At 46.6% G+C, this 19,833-nt stretch overlaps 1 protein-coding gene across 1 annotated transcript; it reads left to right on the top strand.

Moving 5' to 3' along the window:
* Positions 1–1,795: 1,795 nt before the first annotated feature.
* On the top strand, positions 1,796–19,702 carry CWC25 (CWC25 spliceosome associated protein homolog). Its single transcript, XM_047758872.1, has 10 exons — positions 1,796–2,001; positions 4,438–4,610; positions 6,544–6,780; positions 10,353–10,422; positions 12,380–12,507; positions 13,163–13,226; positions 13,752–13,963; positions 14,564–14,662; positions 17,340–17,501; positions 18,272–19,702. The coding sequence occupies exons 1-10, from the start codon at positions 1,984–1,986 to the stop codon at positions 18,384–18,386; spliced, it is 1,278 nt and encodes a 425-aa protein (XP_047614828.1). The 5' UTR covers positions 1,796–1,983; the 3' UTR covers positions 18,387–19,702.
* Positions 19,703–19,833: the final 131 nt, after the last annotated feature.

A 19,833-nucleotide genomic window follows, 5' to 3' on the forward strand; every position in this document is an offset into this window, starting at 1 on the left:
AATCATCACAAGAGCTACTTGGTAGTGCAAAATGTCATGAGTAAGTGCTGGAAAAGCAGGTTTGGAGTTGTAGGTCCAGGCATGCCTCCTGAACTTGGCACAGAACTTGAACAAGCACACCTCTGTTGTTGTCTGAGCACTAAATGCAGCTGTTGTTTTCTTGGGGATGCCTCTGCCTGGGTTTTGCATGTATCATGACCTGACATTGGATTGTTTGAGCATTTGTTTATTTTCTGTTCTCCAAGTAACATGTGATCTCAGTGCTGGCACACAGTAAATACACAACAAATATTTATTGGATGTTTTTGCCTCTACATCCTTTCATAACTGAGCAAAATTTGCCTTTTCATGGATGCAGTCTTTCACCTTCCTTTTTATTTTTTCTTTTCTTTATAGGGGTGCACCCACAGCACATGGGTCATATAGTTCCATATAGCCATATAGTTCATATAGCCATATAGTTCCTAGGCTAGGGGTACAATTCAAGCTACAGCTGCTAGCCTACACCACAGCCACAGTAACACAGGATCTGAGCTGCATCTGTGACCTACACCAGAGCTCAGGGCAACGTCAGGTCCTTAACCCACTGAGTGAGGCTGGGGATTGAACCCTTATCCTCATGGATTCTAGTTGGATTAATTTCTGCTGTGCCACAATGGGAATTTCCACTTTTTTTCTTATTTTTTTGAATATTCATCATCTTATATAGATACAAAATAAAACAAAAATATTTTTCATTGTGATGAGAACTAAAGATTTACTCTCTCAACTTTCACATATAACTTACATTAGTGTTAATTATATTAATCATGTTTGTACATTACATCCCTATTACTTTTTATTTTGTAATTGGAAGCTTGTAGCTTTTGAATACCTTCATTCAATCCCCCCCTCTCCCATCCCACCACTGGTAACCACAAATCGGATCTTTTTTGCTGAGTTTGTTTTTGAAGTGTAATTGACCTATAACACCATGTAACGTTGCGGTGCATAATGCTGTGATTTGATATTTCTATTTATTTCAAATTGGTCGCCACTGTGATGCTATTCTATCTTATTTTATTTTTTTTGGTCGCGCCTGCAGCTTGTGGAAGTTCCTGGGCTAGGGATCAAACTGGCACCACAGCAGTGATCCGGCCGCTGCAGTGAAATAAGTGGAGACAACTCATTTCAAGTTTGCTAAAGACGGAGAGTGCAGCAGCTGGGGAGAACACATGAGGTCTCTTTTTTCTTTTTTTTAAGCATCAATTGAGCGTATCTAAAATGATGATGACAAAGAGCCAATACTTGGGATAGAGGAGAGAGGGAGGAATTAAGTAATACCAGATGTGAGGGGTGGGATCGCAGCGGATGAACAGCCAGGCCTGAGGTAGGAGGGATGCCTCTTCCATCATAAACGTTAGGGAAAGGGGTAAACTGGCAGAGTCTAAAGGTTTGGTGCAGGAAAGCTAATGGTGTTTCGATGGTTTCTAGTTAACTCCGTAAAATAGGCCTAGAGTAAGGGGGTTGGCTGTGAGTCGAGGTTTGAGGAAAAGACGTTTGGATACCTCGGGGGGCTAGGCTGGGGTTGGCGAGGTAGACCCCAAGTGCAGTTCCACCGGGACGCCGTGGTGCGCTGACCAATTGCCAACCGACACACCCACGCCGCATTAACACACGGTTTGGAATGTCCGCTGAGCGGACAAACTGCGGCGAAGAAAATGAGACCACAAATCCCGCGATATCACGGCCGCAACCTGCGAAACTGCCCGTGACGCTACCGCTACGGAACGCGACAGCGCGTATTAAAACGTCATGATCCTGCGACGCCGTCGCTGCAATGGGACGCCCTCCCGGAAGTGGGCTCTGGATCGGGCAGTGAAAGTGGTGTCCAGTTACCCCCGGGACCAGATCTGGGAAGTCGGAGCTGAACTATTTCTTTACCTTTCTCCCATCCTTTCTGAATCTTCTAGGTCCGCCTAGTAAGGAAACGTCTCCGCCGTCATGGGGGGCGGAGACCTGGTAAGTGAGGGAGTCCAGGGCGCGGGGGAAGGATGAGGCCGGAGACTGGACTGGGGACGGAAATTGGCGGGGGTGGCAGTGGGTAATCATGGCAATGCTGCCTTGCTTTCAGGGAGAGGGAGCCATAGTCCTGGGCAGGGGAAGGATCACTAAGGATATGGAGGGACCGAGTGGAGACTTGGGAAGATGTGCGAAGTGGATCGTCAAGGATGGCAGATCATTGTTTGCTGGCAGAGAGACCTTCTGGCTGGAAATTCTGGGAGGGCCCTAGGGCAGTTGGAATTGTGGCTAGGAAAGGAGGCAGGTATGTAGGACGTGGCGCATAGACTTTGTTTTGTGTATCTTGGGATAGGATACATCTCCTTTCCTCAGCTAAGAGTTCAGTCATGTCCTGGGCTGTAGTAGGGGTGATTTGGGCCCTATTCTCCTCCCTGAGCCATGTCCTGGGTCCATGTTAAACTTGAAGAGATCTTTAGATTCATCTTTCTTACTTCCACTCTTCCTTCAGTGCTGTATTCTGATCTGTAGTGGCAGAGCTTCTTTTCTGAATTTGTAGCACTTAATATAAGTTGTGTGCCTATTTCTCTTAAATTGTATAGTACATTCTAGGGGGCTAGGGCCCAAAATTGGACAGATGTACCCACAAGAGCATGGTGCAAGGTCAGAAAAATGCTAATCTCCTGAATGTGTAGCTAATTGAATCAGCAAATAGATTGTTTAGCCACCTGTCCAGTAGCTATATTAGCATTTGTCAGGTCTTACCAATTAGGATGAGTTCCAAGATACCATCAAGGTTTGTCTAATTTAGTGCCTTCAAGTAGCTGCACTTAAGGATAGAAAAGCTGTAGTCCAGAGTTTCTCAGGTTGACATTTTGGGCTGGATAATTCTTTGTTGTGTGTGTGGCTCTGTGCATGTAGGGTGTTTAGCAGCATCCCTGGCCTCTAGCCACTAGATGACAGTAGCACCTTTCTCCCCCACTTGTGACAACCAAAATTATCTATAGACATTGCCAAATGTTCCCTCGGAGGCAAAGTCACCCATATTGAAGGCCAAAGAGGAGGACCATTGTGATAAGAGGGAAGGGTGGAGGAGGAAGGAAGGCCTGAAGAGCCTGATGTGGGGAAAGGGAGGACAAGAAAAGAAAGAAAAGGAAGAAGGAGCCCTCCTTGACTGTACACCTTTCACATGGCAAGTACCTTGTGTCCATTTTCTCATGTAGACTTATTAACTGGGAGTTCCCACTGTACCTCGTGGGTTAAGAACCTGATTAGTATCCATGAGGATGCGGGGTCAATCCCTGTCCTTGCTCAGTGGGTTAAGGGTCTGGTATTTCCAGGAGCTACAGTGTAGGTCACAGATGCAGCTCAGATCTGGTGGTGCTGTGGCTGTGGCTTAGACCTCAGCTGCAGTTCTGATTGGCCCTAGCGTGGGAACTTCCATATGCTGCAGGCGCGGCCCTAAAAAGAAAAAAGAGAGAAAAAAATGGACTTATTAACTGGTCTCCTGGTCTTCAATCCTGGTCCTCTCCAATCCATTCTTTACATACTAGACTGGTTATGCCTCTCACCTGCAAATGAATGTTTAGTCTTTTCTACTGTCAGCAGGATAAAATCCAGTTCCTTAAGCCCCTCAATCTGTTGCTTTCCTAGTTGGCTTCATCTTGAGCCCCTTTTCCGTCAGCTTGCTCCCCGGTATCAAGCCATACTGAATTATTTGTACCATGTTCTTTCTTACCACTGGGCCTACAGCTGTGTGTGCTGTTACCTCTGGAAATCTACCTCCTCCTCCCCTCTTCCTACATCACCAGGCTCATTTATAATTGTCTTTAGATGACATCTCCTCCAGGAAACTTTCCTTGGGGGGGAAGCTGAACCAAAGTAGTGGCTCATGGGGAGGGGGGGAGGGGAGAAGCATTCTTCAAGGGTGAAGGGGAAGATCAGATCCAGGGGGGTGATTCTTGGGAAGGAAGGTTGAAAGAGGTACTAAGTGGGGTTGTAAACCATGCAAGTTTGAGGAGGGTTAAGTGGACTCAAGGAAAAGAAGGTTGTGTTCATAGAAATGAATGTCCAGAGCCAAAGGCACTTGAGTTATGTTGCCTTTTAGCATCTGTACCTTCCCAGCTCCCTGCCCCATTCCTCCTGTATGGTCCTCACCAACCCTCACTTCAGTCATGGCCAGTAGAAGTCAGACTCATGTACATTTCAGATTAGAAGTATTTGAAGGGAAGGCAGGAAGGGCCGTTTTATCCTGAAACTTTGTGTTCTTCAACAACCATATTCCACTCCCATCCCTTGTGTGCCAGCCTTGCCATCGTCAAAGATGTCTTGCCCTTACATGCCTGCTGTGGCACCAATAGAGGAATGGGTGAGTCAGGGTCAGTTATCCTCACCACCCGTCCACTCCCTGCATTGTTTTCTCCCTTTCATTAACCACAGAATTTGAAGAAGAGCTGGCACCCGCAGACTCTCCGCAATGTGGAGAAAGTGTGGAAGGCTGAGCAGAAGCATGAGGCCGAGCGGAAGAAGATTGAGGAGCTTCAGCGGGAGCTGCGGGAGGAGAGGGCTCGGGAGGAGATGCAGCGCTATGCGGAGGATGTTGGGGCTGTCAAGTAAGCAAGGACCTAGAGGTGCAGGGGGGTGATTTGGGCTCGGTGTGTTTTGGTGTGTGGGGAATTGCAGACTGGCCTGCAGGTGCATCATCCACTTGTTGCATAAGAGCTGGTTAAGAGCATGGATTTGAGGGAGTTCCCCAGTGGCTCAGCAGGTTAAGAGTCTGGTGTTGTCAGTGTTATGGCTCTTTCCTCTTGTTGTGGCTCAGTGGAAATGAATCCAACTAGTATCCATGAGGATGCAGGTTCGATCCCTGGCCTCACTCAGTGGGTTAAGGATCTGGCATTGCCGTGAGCTGCAGTGTAGGTCACAGACACGACTTAGATCTGGCGTTGCTGTGGCTGTAGTATAGGGGGGCAGCTGCAGCTCTGATTTGACCTTTCCATATGCCACAGATGCAGCCCTAAAAAGCAAAAATAAATACATAAATAAATAAACCATAGAAACACATTAAATTATTTTATATACTTTGTATAAATTGCACTCTTTGTGATATAAGGTTAATAAATTTCATACATTTGAATTAATTTCTGAGCGGCTTATACGGCTTTTTTTCCTTTTCTTTTTTGACTGCCCCGAGACATACGGAACTCCTGGGTGGGATCAGATTCAAGCCATTGTTGTGACCTCTGACACAGCTGTGGCAATGCCGGCCAGATTCTTTAATCCACTGTGCCGGGCTGGGGATCGGACATGCATCCTGGTACTGCAGACACACTGGCGATCCCATTGTGCTACAGTGGGAACTCTGACTAGCTTCACTTTAGACGTGAGGATATGAAAGTGCCCAGAAGTAACTTGCACATTTACCCATCTAATTAGTGACAGAACCAGGCCAGGTCCTGTGGCACTAGGTCTCAGTGACACAACATGTTCCTTTTCTGGACGGCCTGGATAGGGCTGATATTAGTATTAGAGTTATTATTATTATTTTGTTTTATTTTATTTTATTTTTTGTCTTTTTATGTCTGCACCTGAGGCATATGGGAGTTCCTAGGCTAGGGGTTGAATTGGAGCTGCAACTGCTGGTCTGTGTGACAGCCACAGCCACAGCAGTGCTAGATCTGAGCCACACCTCTGCACCTCGTGGCAAGGCCAGATCCTTAACTCACTCAGGCCAGAGATGGAACCGACATCCTCATGCGTATGAGTTGGGTTCTTAACCTGCTGAGCTACAATGAGAACTCCCAGGACTGATATTGTTGAGTCCCTTTAAGACTATCTGGAGCCATTAAAATACTACTTTTTTTGGCTGTGCCTAAGGTGTGTAAAAATTCCTGGGCCAGGGATCAGGGATCGAACCCTCACCTCTGCAGCAAGTTGCTGCAGTAGGATTTTTTTTTTTGTCTTTTTTGTCTTTTTGCCTTTTCTAGGGCTGATCCTGCAGCATATGGAGATTCCCAGGCTAGGGGTTGAATCGGAGCTGTTGCTGCCAGCCTACACCACAGCCACAGCAACTTGGGATCTGAGCCACGTCTGCAGCCTACACCACAGCTCATGGCCACACTGGATCCTTAACCCACTGAGCAAGGCCAGGGATTGAACCTGCAACCTCATGGTTCCTCGTCGGATTCATTAACCACTGAGCCACAACGGGAACTCCTGCAGTAGGATTTTTAACCCACTTCACTTCACCACAGCTGGAACTTCAAATTAATCCTTTTTTTTTTTTTTTTTTTTGCGTTTTAGTCGCACCCACAGCATGTGGAAGTTCCCAGGCTAGGGGTTGAATTGGAACTACAGCTGCCGGTCTATACCACAGCCACAGCAGTGCGGGATCCAGGCTACGTCTGCGACCTACACCACAACTCATGGCAACGCTGGATTCCTAACCCACTGTGCTGGGCCGGGATCAAACCTGTGTCCCAGCATTCCAGAGCCACAGTGGCAGTTCCTACTTTGACTGTTTTTGTTTTTGTTTTCTTTAACTAGGAAAAAGGAAGAAAAATTGGACTGGATGTACCAGGGCCCTGGTGGGATGGTGAACCGTGATGAATACTTGCTGGGGCGCCCCATTGACAAATACGTTTTTGAGAAGATGGAGGAGAAGGAGGCAGGCTGTTCCTCTGAGACAGGACTCCTCCCAGGCTCTATCTTTGCCCCATCGGGTGCCAATTCCCTTCTTGACATGGCCAGCAAAATCCGGGAGGACCCACTCTTCATCATCAGGTACTGAGGAGGGCCTAGAAAGGGGCGTTTGTTGCAGAGATGCTTAGTAGACATGTTATCTTGCCTCTTGCTTCCCACTTGGCTTCCCATTGGTCATCGTCTGCCATGTGAAAAGGACTCGCCTCCATTTGGGTTCCTGATGTTGAGAAGGAAGCTCCATTAAGGGTGCCGGAACTGGGCCGTCCGTATGGGAAGAGATTGGTAAATGTACCAGACCAGCTCAGATTTATTCATTTACTTTTGGCCCTTAAACAAAAAATAAGAGGTAATAGCAAGATGAGAAAGCCTGGCAGCTTCTTAGTAATTTGGTGATAGGAGTCGCGTTGGCTAGAGGGGTGAGCAAGCTTTCCCCCCCTTCCCCTCCCTTTCCCTCCTCTTTGTTTTTTGCAACAGAATCCTTTGTTTTCGGCTTTTTTTTTTTTTTTTTTTTTAAGGGCTGCACTTGCAGGTAGAGGTTCCCAGGCTAGGCGTCGAATTGGAGCTACAGTTGCCAGCCTACACCATTGCCACAGCAACGCAGGATCTGAGCCGCATCTGTCCTACACCACAGCTCACAGCAATGCCAGATCCTTAACCCACTGAGCGAGGCCAGGGATCGAATCTGCAGCCTCATGGTTCCAAGTCAGATTCGTGTCCACTGTGCCATGACGGGAACTCCTGCAAAAGAATCCTTTAAAAAGAAACATTAGAGAAGTTCCCATCATGTCTCAGTGGTAAAGATCCTGAATAGTATCCATGAGGATATAGGTTTGATCCCTGGCCTCACTCAGGGGGTTAAGGATCTGGCGTTGCCGTGAGCTGTGGTGTAGGTCGCAGACATGGCTCAGATATGGTATTGCTGTGGCCGTGGTGTAGGCCAGCAGCTGTAGCTCCGATTGAACCCCTAGCCTGGAAACTTGCATCTGTTGCATGCGTGGCCCCCAAAAAATAAAAAAAATTAAAAAAAGAAACTTTAGAATGTTCCTTGAAAACTTAACATGAAATAGATCAAAGTAGAGCTGCATTTTGGATGTTAAATGAAATCATGCGGTGTGGGGTTTTTTGTTTTTGTTTTTTTTCTTTCTGTTCAGGGCCACACCTGTGGCATATAGAAGTTCACAGGCTGGGGGTTGAATCGGAGCTACAGCTGTACTGAACTGTACAGTTCGGTGGCAGTAAGTACATTCACCACTGGTGTGCACCCATTACCCCCATACTTTTTCATCGTCACAGCTGAAGATGCAAGATGAAAAACCCAAGATGTTTATACTCATTAAATAATAAGCCTCTATTCACTCCTCTTCCTAGCTCCTGGCAGCCACTTCTACTTTCTCTATGCCTGTAACTACTCAGGTTACCCACATAAGTGGAATCATGTGGTATTTGTTCTTTTGTGACCAGCCTATTTCACCAGCATGTCATCAAGGTTCATCCCTGTTAGAGCATGTGTTAGAGTTTACTTCTTTTTAAAAATTGTAGGAGTTCCCTGGTGGCGCAACAGGTTAAGGATCTGGCCTTGTCACTGCGGCAATTTGGGCTGCTGCAACGGAGCGTGTTCGATCTCTGGCCTGGGAACCTCCTCATGCCATGAGCGTGGCCACAAAAAAAAAAAAGAATTGTAATAAAATACACCGAACATAACGTTTACCATTTTAAGTATACAGTTCAGTAGCAAGAGTAATCAAGTTGCTGTGCAACCAATTTCTAGAAGTTTTTCATCTTGCAAAACTGAAAATCTATCCATTAACCAGCAGCTCTTCATTTCCCCTTCCCCCAAGCCCATGGGAATTACTGCTTTTCGTTTCTCTGAGTTGGATCATTCTGAATCTCATGAAAGTGAAATCATTCAGTATTTGTTTTTTTGTGACTGGCTTATTTCACTTAGCATAATATCTTCAAGGTTCATCCGTGTAATAGCATGTGTCAGAATTTCCTTCCTTTTTAAGGCCAACTAACATTCCATGGTGTGTTTCTACCACATTTTTAAATCTATTTGTCCCACAAATTTAGGTTATTTCCACTTTTTTTTTCTCTACTGTACAGCATGGTGACCCAGTTAACATGCATGTATACATTCTTTTTTCTCACATTATCATACTCCATCATAAGCGACCAGACATAGTTCCCAGTGTATTTCCACTTTGTGGTTATTGTGAATAATGCTGCTGTGAACATTTGTGCAGAAATATTGTGCATATGATTTTATACACTCCTTTTTTTCACCTAATCATATATGTGAGACATTTATGTTCCTGAGTATATTTCTGTAATATTTTTGTTTTTTCTTGCTGCAATGGCAGCATGTGGACGTTCCCAGGGTAGAGATCAAATCCGCACTGCTGTGGCAACACTGGATCCTTAACCTGCTGTGCCACACGGGAACTTCCTGTAACATCAATTCAATATCTATATTGCGTGGATATATCGTAATTAATTTTATTAATGCTCTCTTGTTGGGCCCCTAACTTGTTTTCATTTTTTCTATGTTATAATATGTACAACTTTTTTATTTTTATTTTTTGTCTTTTCTAGGGCCACACCCGAGGCATATGGAGGTTCCCAGGCTAGGGGTCTAATCGGAACTACAGTTGCTGGCCTACACCACAGCCACAGCAACGCCAGACCCAAGCCGCGTCTGTGACCTACACCACTGCTTATGGCAATGCCGGATCCTTAACCCACTGAGCGAGGCCAGGGATCGAACCCGTAACCTCATGGTTCCTAGTCGGATTCGTTAACCACTGAGCCATGGTAGGAACTCCCTGAACAACTTTTTAGTGACCTTCCTTGATTATGTCCTTAAATTAACAAATTCTTCAATTTTTTTTTTTTTTTTTGATTTTTAGGGCCCCACTTACAGCATCTGGAAGTTCTCAGGCCAGGGTTTGACTCAGAGCTATAGCTGCCAACCTATACCACAGCCACAGCAACTGAGGATCCAAGGCATGTCTGTGACCTACACCACAGCACACGGCAATGCCAGGTCCCTGACCCACTGAGCAAGGCCAGGGATCGAACCCAATGGATACCAGTTGGATTTGTTTCTGCTGCGCCACAATGGGAACTCCCAAATTAACAAATTCTTGAGGAAGCCCTTTAAAGAATTCGTAAGTGCAAACTGTGATAAATGTTGACAAATTGTTGTCCAGGAACGTTGACCTGTTTATCATCCAATGAACAGTATATGAGAGATTTCTAGAGAGAGGAATCCATTCTTTTTATTTCCCAGGGGCTGTCATGCTAAACAGTGGAGCTAGTACTATAACGGTGCATACACTTGATACACAAGATGAAATACATTTATTTGACTGGTTAGGAATCCCTGAGCATGAAGCTTAACAAGAAACAGACCAAACTCATTTTCTTGCACAACAGGGAGCCAGTGTGGATTTTCACCACGACATTCACTCCCTTATGCAGATTTGAGGAAGATTTCTGGCTTCCACAGCATTGTGCAGATTGCAAAATAGAGCCTGTCTGTGTGCATTTAGAAAAAAGATGGCTGCAAAGAATTGTGGAGAGTAGAATGAATGATTCAATCCCCTCTCCAAAAGAAATAAACATGATTTTTATAATTTCTTCTCTTTCTTTAGGAAGAAAGAGGAGGAGAAAAAAAGAGAGGTGTTGAATAATCCTGTGAAAATGAAGAAAATTAAAGAATTGGTAAGTAGTATATCAAATGCACATTGAGAGGGTCTTTTTTTTTTTTTTTTCTTTTTAGGGCTGCACCTGCAGCATATGGAGGTTCCCAGACTAGGAGTCGAATCGGAGCTATAGCTGCCAGCCTAAGCCATAGCATTGCCAGATCTGAGCCGCATCTTCGACCTACATCACAGCTCACGGCAACTCTGGGTCCTTAACCCACTGAGCAAGGCCAGGGATTGAATCTGTGTCCTCATGGATGCTAGTCAGGTTCATTACCCCTGGGTGATGACGGGAACTCCCTCATTTACTCTTAAGAGAGTAAATGGCTCTCAACATTTTTGTCTTCGGAGTTCCTCTCGTGGCTTAATGGGTAAGGAACCCACCATAGTGTCTCTGAGGATGCAGGTTTGATTCCTGGCCTCACTCAGTGGGTTAAGGATCTGGCCCCAGTTGTAGTTCTGATTCAGCCTCTAGCCCGGGAACTTCCTTATGCTGCAGGTGTGGCTGTGCCACAGCTCACAGCAACACTGGATCCTTAACTCACTGAGCAAGGCCAGGAATCGAACCCATCTCCTCATGGATCCTAGTCGGATTCGTTAACCACGGAGCCACAAGGGGAACTCCTGAGTTCTTTTGACAGAATGGAAATTCCTAGGCAGTGGTTCTGGGGACTATTTCAAAAGAAATTCCTAGCCCCACCCACCAGAGGTTCCATTCAGTGGTCTAACGGGGTTAAGACCCTCCACTCTGTTGACAAGGGAAGTCTGACAATGTCCCGGAATCCCACAGACCCAGAGGCATGGAGTCAGGTAGTTTGCCCGCCACCCAGTCCCCTCCGAGGGCCCCCTGACAGGGGTTCCAGTAATCTTTTTTATTTTATTTTTGATTTTGATTACATATATATTTTTTCTTTTTCTTTTTCTTTTATTACTCAAATGAATTTATCACATCTGTAGTTGTATAATGATCATCACAATCTGATTTCACAGGATTTTCATCCCACAGCCCAAGCACATCCCCCCAACCCCCCAAACTGTCTCCTCCGAGACCATAAGTTTTTCAATGTGTGTGAGTCAGCATCTGTTCTGCAAGGAAGTTCCGTCTGTCCTTTTTTCAGATTCTACATGTCACTGAAAGCGTTTGATGTTGGTGTCTCATTGTATGGCTGACTTCACTTAACATGATAGTTTCTGGGTCCATCCATGTTGCTAAAAATGCTGGTGTTTCATTCTTTTTGATGGCTGAGTAATATTCCATTGTGTATATGGACCACATCTTCTGGATCCACTCCTCTGTCGATGGACATTTAGATTGTTTCCATGTCTTGGCTATTGTAAATAGTGCTGCAATGAACATTGGAGTACATGTGTCTTTGCGAGTCGTGGTTTTCTCTGGATAGATGCCCAGGAGTGGGATTGCTGGATCAAATGGTAGTTCTATGTTGAGTTTTCTGAGGAATCTCCATACTGCTTTCCACAGTGGTTGCACCAATTTACATTCCCACCAACAGTGTGACAGGGTTCCTTTTTCTCCACACCCTCTCCAGCACTTATTGTTTGTAGACTTTTGGATGATGGCCATTCTAGCTGGTGTAAGGTGGTACCTCATCGTGGTTTTGATTTGCATCTCTCTAATAATGAGTGACGCTGAACATCTTTTCATGTGTTTCTCGGCCATCTGTATGTCTTTTTTGGAGAACTGTCTGTTTAGATCTTCTGCCCATTTTTTGATGGGGTTGTTTGTTTTTTTGGTATGGAGCTGCAGAAGTTGTTTATAAATTTTGGAGATTAATCCCTTGTCGGTGGATTCACTTGCAAAGATTTTCTCCCATTCTGTGGGTTGTCTTTTTGAGTCGTTTAGGGTTTCCTTTGCTGTGCAGAAACTTTGAAGTTTGAGTAGGTCCCATTTTGTTTATTTTTCTTTTTATTGTCAATATCCAGTAATCTTTTGTGGTTATATTCTGGGCATTTTCTAGTTGCAAATGAGTCTAGTAAAAAAGGAGAAGAAGAAAAAGAAGGAGAAGAAAAAGAAGCACAAGAAACATAAGCACAGAGGCTCAAGTAGCGATCGTTGCAGCAGCGAGGATGAGCGCGGCCGGGGGAGGTGAGTGCCTCCTTCGTCATGGATTCGCTCACTCATTCATTCCACGGATATTAAGCGAACGCTGCTCCATGCCGGGAACGGCCAGGTACTGGGGCTTCAGTGGAGAACACTCGTACACCAGCCCTCTGCCCACAGAGCTTGCCATCTAGCAAGTTCCTGGAGTTCCCGGAGGTGTTGGCAAGACCCCAAAGGGAGCTGACAGTGGCCCTGTTGGTCTTAGGTCAGGCAGCCCGGATGTGACTTTCATCTCAGCTGGCGGTTCCTCCAAGACGGAAGTGGGATTTATGTAGGCTTTTTTTTTTTTTTTTTCCTTTAATGCATTAATGGCCCATCTGGGCCCGTTCTGTGTCTTCTCCGTGGGAGCCGCCAGCCCTGTCGCTGCTGACTCACTATTAGTCCCTAGAATAGCAGCACGAGGTGAGAGGAGAATGTGTTCGGGCGCTGGGGCTGCAGAGCTAAGCCCACGGTTTTTCACAGGAAAAACATGACTGTGCTGATGCATCTGCCAGCAGAGAGAGAGAAACACGCTCCCAGGAGAGAGCCGAGAGGGGGGAAAGGTCACGTTTGAAGCAAGGAGCACGTTTCAGTGCACGAGCTGTGACATGGTCCTTGATGCGTGTTCTTTTTTCAATGAGTGTGTGCTTTCATCTCTTAGATCTCAAAAGAAGCTGGCAAATTCTTCCCCTGTTTTGGCCAAAGTCCCTGGATATGGCTTACAGGTAAGGATACAGGCTTCTCGAAAGGACTGGAGTGTGCCCACTTAGCAGCCTTTTTTGGACATAGAGCATTTTTAGCAGGCGGTCAAACAGGCAGAAAGAAGGGGGTTTGGGCAGCAAACCACCAGCGGACACTTGGGCAGCCTGCCCTTCCCTCCGCAGATCATTTACATGAGATGCGTACATTTTAGTGTACAAGTGGATGACTTTTTGACAAGGGTACATCCCTCCGGATTTCTCTTTCCTCCTCGGTATGTTTAACCCCAGGTCTGTCCTCCGTGTTCTGCCTCCTGCTCCTCCTCAAGGCGGTAGGGAAGAGCCGAGCCAATTTCGGTGGTTGGGTGCTATATCCTTTTAGGGCATTCTGAAGATGACTTTCCCAAGTTTATACAGCTCTCGGTGATAGCCATGGGACGGGATCGGCTCCTTCCAGAACCTCAGAGCTCTTTCACTTTTTAACTCCACTGCCTTTTCTTCTGAGCTGCCGGATTGTCCTGTGAACAGCTTTTCTCCGTTTCCTTCACGTAGATCAGGAACTCCGACCGGAGCCAGGGACCGCGGGGTCCTCCGGCGGCTGAGCAGCGGGCAGGGCATGGGTTGAAGAATTACTCCAGGTCTAGAAGCTCCTCTCCCTCACCTCCGAGACACGCCAGCAAGAAGAGCACCAGAGAAGCAGGGTCCCGGGACAGGAGGTCCCGGTCCCCGGGCAGAAGGTCCCGGTCCCCTAGGCCAAGCAAACCGTGAGTGCAGGCATCGAGTGGGAGATAACCTGTGAGCGGGGGTGGGGGTGCTGGGCACAGCTGGTATTTGCTTCTGGCGATGTCTGTTCATCCACTCTTCCAAATGTCTTTGCTTTGTTATCAACTTGAATACATAGAACTATGTATTTATGTATGTGAAATCTCTGTCTGGAGTGAGATTAACATCAAATCTTATGTATCCATCTGCCTTTGTCTTTCTTCTACTTCTGCCCTCTCTTGTCTTCAGTTTGGATTAACTTTTCTTCCATTATTTGAGGGACATGATAAAAGCGCTTGTATTGGAAAAGCTTTTCCGGATTTCCTGTTGTGGTGCAGCGGAAACGAATCTGACTAGTAACCATGAGGTTGCGGGTTCCATCCCTGGCCTCACTCAGTGGGTTGAGGATCTGGCGTTGCTGTGGACGGTGGTGTAGGTCACAGACACGCCTCGGATCCTGCGTTGCTGTGGCTGTGGCGTAGGCCGGCAGCTGTAGCTCCGTTTCGACCCCTAGCCTGGGAACCTCCATATGCCTCGGATTCAGCTCTAAAAAGCCAAAAAAGAAAGCTTTTTTTCTTCTCTGCCCTCTATGTCTGTTACAGGCACAACTCTAAGGTAAGCAGGAGAGACAGAGGCCGAACTAAGAGCCCATCACCTAAAAAAGAGGTCTACCAAAGGCGGCATGCTCCAGGGTACACCAGGTGAGTCAGGAGCCCAGAAGTTAACTTCAGGCTTGTAGGCCTGAGATTAGGAGTGGCTCAGCCCAGGGCAGGTAGATATAATCTGTATCACCTTTGTGCCCACCCCTCCCTCTTTTTTTTTTTTTTTTTGTGGCTGTTCCCACAGCATGCAGAAGTTCCTGGGCCAGGGATCAAACCCTGTGCCACAGGACACAGCAGCAATCAGAGCTACAGCAACGACAATGCCTTAACCCACTAAGCCACCAGGGAACTCCTGCCCACCCCTCTTTTAGTCACCTTGTCACCTTTTAACCATCTGCCGTGAACCCCCACCTCCTGCTGAGTCACATGGAAAGGGCACAGTTAATAGTTTTGAACTGTTGAACTAATGACTGATTGAGTGACTGTCTCTCAATGTCTGTAAACATGTAATTCTCAGAGATTTCCACAGAAAAGCGTTTCCTAAGAGAGTGCTCCTTTCGTTTTTTTTTTGTTGTGTTTTTTTTTTTTTACTTTTCAGGGCTGCACCCACAGCGTACAGAAGTTCCCAGGCTAGGGGTCAAATTGAAGCTGCAGCTGCCGGCCTACACCACAGCCACAGCAACTCGGGATCCAAGCTGCATCTGCGACCTACACCACAGCTCATGCTGTGAGAAAATGTCCTAATTTAATTCTTTCACATTAGCTATCTGGGAGTTCCCGTTGTGGCTCAGCGGAAATGAATCTGACTGGTATCCATGAGGATGTGGGTTCGATCCCTGACCCTGCTCAGTGGGTTAAGGATCCAGCGTTGCCATGAGCCGTGGTGTAGGTCGCAGATGCGGCTTGGATCTGGTGCTGCAGTGGCTGTTGTGTGGACCGGCAACTGCACATCTGATTCGACCCCTACCTAGTCTGGGAACTTCCATGTGCCACAGGTGTGGCCCTAAAAACAGACAAACAAACAAAAACTGCATTAGCTGTCTGGTGCGGTGTTCCTGTGTGGGTCAATCTCCAGAAGCTGCCAGAGGGTCTACTCTTTAGAAGGTCTCCTGTAGATGTTTGGGAGACCAGTCATTGGCTTCCCCGGCTCAGGCATGAGGATACAAGGGTGTCTGAAGCACTCCCTCTGCAGACTTTAAATTAGTCCCCTGGTTTTCAGGTGCGTGCCCCACCCTGCAAAGTACTTGGTGCCTGTAATCCCTGAACTTCTCCTGGTTTTTTTTTTGTTGTTGTTGTGTTTGTTTTGTTTTGTTTTTTTGTCTTTTTGCTATTTCTTAGGCCGCTCCCACGGCATATGGAGATTCCCAGGCTGGGGGTCTAATCGGAGCCGTAGCCACCCGCCTACGCCAGAGCCACAGCAACTCGGGTTCCGAGCCGCGTCTGCAACCTACACCACAGCTCACGGCAATGCCGGATCGTTAACCCACTGAGCAAGGGCCGGGACGGAACCCGCAACCTCATGGTTCCTAGTCGGATTCGTTAACCACTGCGCCACGACGGGAACTCCTCCTGGGTTTTGCAGTGTGAATGGCTTGCTTCTGATCAGTATCAGGCACTTGGGACTGTTTCCTCTGAGCTGTTAAAGGGGGGACCACTCCTTCATCCACTTCCATTGTCTTGCCCATTTGTTCACATCTCTTATCCATTGTTCTTTCCTCTACCATCTTCTTTGTGGCTTTATGTATTTTATTTACGGGGGTTTTTGAAGGGGAGTCTTGTCATTTCATTATGGAGCAGTTAAGTGTTGAATTTCGGTATCGTGTTTATTTCTCATAATTGGGCTTTTGCTCCTTTATGGGACTCCGATAATTATTTTCCCTTTTAAAGGGGGATCTGTATGCCACACCATTTGAGAAGCAATGGATTTGGATGTCTGATGGTAAATAGTGATTGAGCTGGTATCATCTCCTCTTCTTGCCCTTCATTTGCAGTGAGTGCCAGGAAAGAAGACCTACCTGTTACTGTCTGAGGCTAAGTTGAATTCTTCAGGGATCTTGTTTCTAGCTTAGTCCTAAAATGGTATGTTCTTGTGCTTTGTCCACAAATTTCTGAGCATCTTCAGTGGGTAGGTGGTAGATGTCAGTTGTCACATGGGTAAATTTAGTCCTCTGTTCTTCTATAAGTGAGCAAAGAATTAGAATGTAATTGCTATAGGTTTAGGCTCTTGATTAGTTTTTTTTTTTTTTTTTGCTTTTTAGGGCCACACCCATGGCATGTGGAGGTTCCCAGGCTAGGGGTCTAATCGGAGCTACAGCTACCAGCCTATGCCACAGCCACAGCAACATCAGATCTGAGCCATGTCTGTGACCCACACCACAGCTCACGGCAACACCAGATCCTTAACCCACTGAGGCGAGGCCAGGGATCGAACCTGCAACCTCATGGTGGTTCCTAGTCAGGATTCGTTTCTGCTGTGCCACGTCAGGGACGCCTCTTGATTAATTTTGAGTTTATTTTTTGTCTTGAATATTTCAGCATAATCATGCCAGAGATCGAAAGTCACTAAAAGTCTTAAGATGTGGGTGAAACCACCTGACCAGGATGTTGGGAAGGAAGGGAACTCGTGCTGAGCCTGGCACTGGGCTGGGCGTTCCCGAGGGAAGAGAGCGGTGGGCTGGGGAACCCTCGCTCCTGCCTGCTTCCTCCTCTCCCCGTGGTGTTTTTCTTTGGTTGCTGGGAGAGAAATAGACCCTCGGGTGGTGGTTGTCTTCCACAGAAAGCTCTCATCGGAGGAGCTGGAGCGAAAACGGCAAGAGATGATGGAGAACGCCAAGTGGCGGGAGGCGGAGAGGCTGAACATCCTCAAGAGACACGCCAAGGACGACGAGCGCGAGCAGAGGCTGCAGAAGCTGGACTCCCGGGATGGCAAGTTCCTCCAGTGAGTGCCTCTGTTCCCTGCCTCACGGCTTTCCTGGCGAGGGTCCCAAGGAGGCCGTCGGGCCGTGGGTTCATTCTTTTTGTTTCCAGTGTTTCTGAGTCTCTACAGAGAGGACGTGGAGCTCAGCCTGCAGACATGTTCGTGACGATGCCTCCCGGCTTCTGGCCAGACAGTGGGATGTTTTTCATTTGAGGGGAGGAGAAGTGAATTGGTATTTGCACTGAATCTCTTTGGCCTTCTCCTAAGAACTCATGGCTTAGGAAGCCGTTTTCAAACGAGGCTTGCGCTTCTTTTCCAAACCAGAGAACATTTCCCTTAGAAATTTATAAAAAACCGAGTTTGGGATGGAGTCACTCAAAAGTTATCTATGCGGGCTTTTTTTTTTTTTTTTCTTTTCTTTTTTCCGGCTGCACCAGCAGCACATGGAGACTCCCAGGCTAGGGGTCCCATCAGAGCTGGGCCTACACCAGCTGCCAGCCTACACCACAGCCACAGCAACATCAGATCCGAGCTGTGTCTGCCACCTACAGCACAGCTCGCGGCAACGCCGGATCCTTAACCCACTGAGCGAGGCCAGGGATCGAATCCGCAACCTCAAGGTTCCTAGTCTGATTTGTTTCCACTGCACCACAACGGGAACTCCTATGTAGGCTTAATAGAGCTTGTGTTCCTACAGCTGCTTTACAGCTTGCAGCCTGTTCTAATTCTGCCAGAGGGTTGACTGGGCGACAGTTGCTTGTTACTTACTGTCACCTGTCCTCTCTTCCTAGCCGCATGAAGCTAGAGAGCGCATCTACCTCCTCTCTGGAAGATCGGGTGAAGCGGAATATTTATTCCCTGCAGAGGACCTCAGTAGCTCTGGAGAAGAACTTTATGAAAAGATGAAAGCCATCGCCTGTCTTGCTGGTTTTCCTGAAATTTTCAGGGAGGTTGCTGACCCCTTACAAATTCTCTTTATAAGAGTTCAAATGGCTTCTTCCACAGATGTCAAACCACCACTGTTCAAAGTGACTGTCCCCCGTGGATCGCAGAAACAGCCCATTTCTTTTGAGAACCAGTGTGACTTGCTCTATGGGACCCTCGGTAACTTTTGCTGGGTGCAGAGCAGATTTTAACTTTTTTTTTTTTTTTTTTTTGTGGATGGGCACTGGAACATCTCGGGGTGAGCACTCATGTTGCTCTGGAAGCCTGCTCCCCGTGGTCAGGGTACTTTTTATTCCTCTTCCCTCCACCTGTGTGAACACCCCTATACTACCACCTCAGTATAGACCGGACCTTTTGGAAGCCTCTCTCCCCAAAGCCACTCAGGTAGAGCCCAGGGAGTGACAAAGAATCTGGAAGGGAAAACAATGCAGAAAAGCCCTGTAAATGAACTATTGAAGTATTTGGACTTTTTCTCCAGCTGTAAAGCATAGTGTGTATATGTACAAATGTATATTTTTTCATGCTTTTAAAAAAAGAAGTTAGCTTTGTGAGAAGATCTTGTTTGGTAAGTGACTTTACTATGTAATAGGACCACACTGTATCTTGTTATCCAGTAACACAGTAAGGCAGGTCAGCTTTTCTTTCCTCTTTGAATCTGGCTAGTTTTGGAGGGGGCCTGGGTTTATTGATAGGACGTAGGGTATCAATCCTTTTACACTGCCTAGAGTCTGCAGTGTGGGCAGTGCAGTGTTGAAGTCAAATGATTTTAGGAGTCAGGACCAAACTGCCAGTATACTCCTTGGCTCTTAAAAGAAAATAAAATGGAAGCTGTTTATTTCATGGCTTCCCTTTTATCATGTAGTAATGTTATTACAATTCTAGATTTTCAGGTGTTGTTTGCTATTATTTTTTAGTCAGGTATTAAAACAAAAAAACAAAAACCACCCAAACTCATGGGACCAGTCTCCTATCTCTACCCCTTTCCCTTTTCTTCTTTCACCAGAGGCTCTCACTCCATCCAGGAGGTCCTAGGCACTGCTGACCCACACATTAGCTGCTCTAGTTCCTTGTTCTGCTGATTCCTAATTCTGCCTAGAACGAATCTGGGTTTATATTTTTGAACACTTACGATTCCAGAAACTGTCATGCTTAAAACTCAGTTTTTCTCCAGAGAGAAGGTGACATACACTTGTCATTCATTTCATCACCTTATCCTGCCAGGGTTAATTATGTCTTTTATTACTTGGTAATAAAGACCACATTTATTTTTTTCCTAACTGTGTAAAGAGCAACTTAGGGTGAGTACCGAATTCCAGATTCCGATACAGAGCAATATTGATCCGCAATTTGTATCCAATATGTGGAGTCTCAGTTCGAGAGGAATTATGTAACAAAGCGTGGGCGGTTT

The sequence above is a fragment of the Phacochoerus africanus genome, chromosome 14, assembly GCF_016906955.1.
Source record: "Phacochoerus africanus isolate WHEZ1 chromosome 14, ROS_Pafr_v1, whole genome shotgun sequence".
In the NCBI taxonomy this organism is placed as follows: Eukaryota; Metazoa; Chordata; class Mammalia; order Artiodactyla; family Suidae; genus Phacochoerus; species Phacochoerus africanus.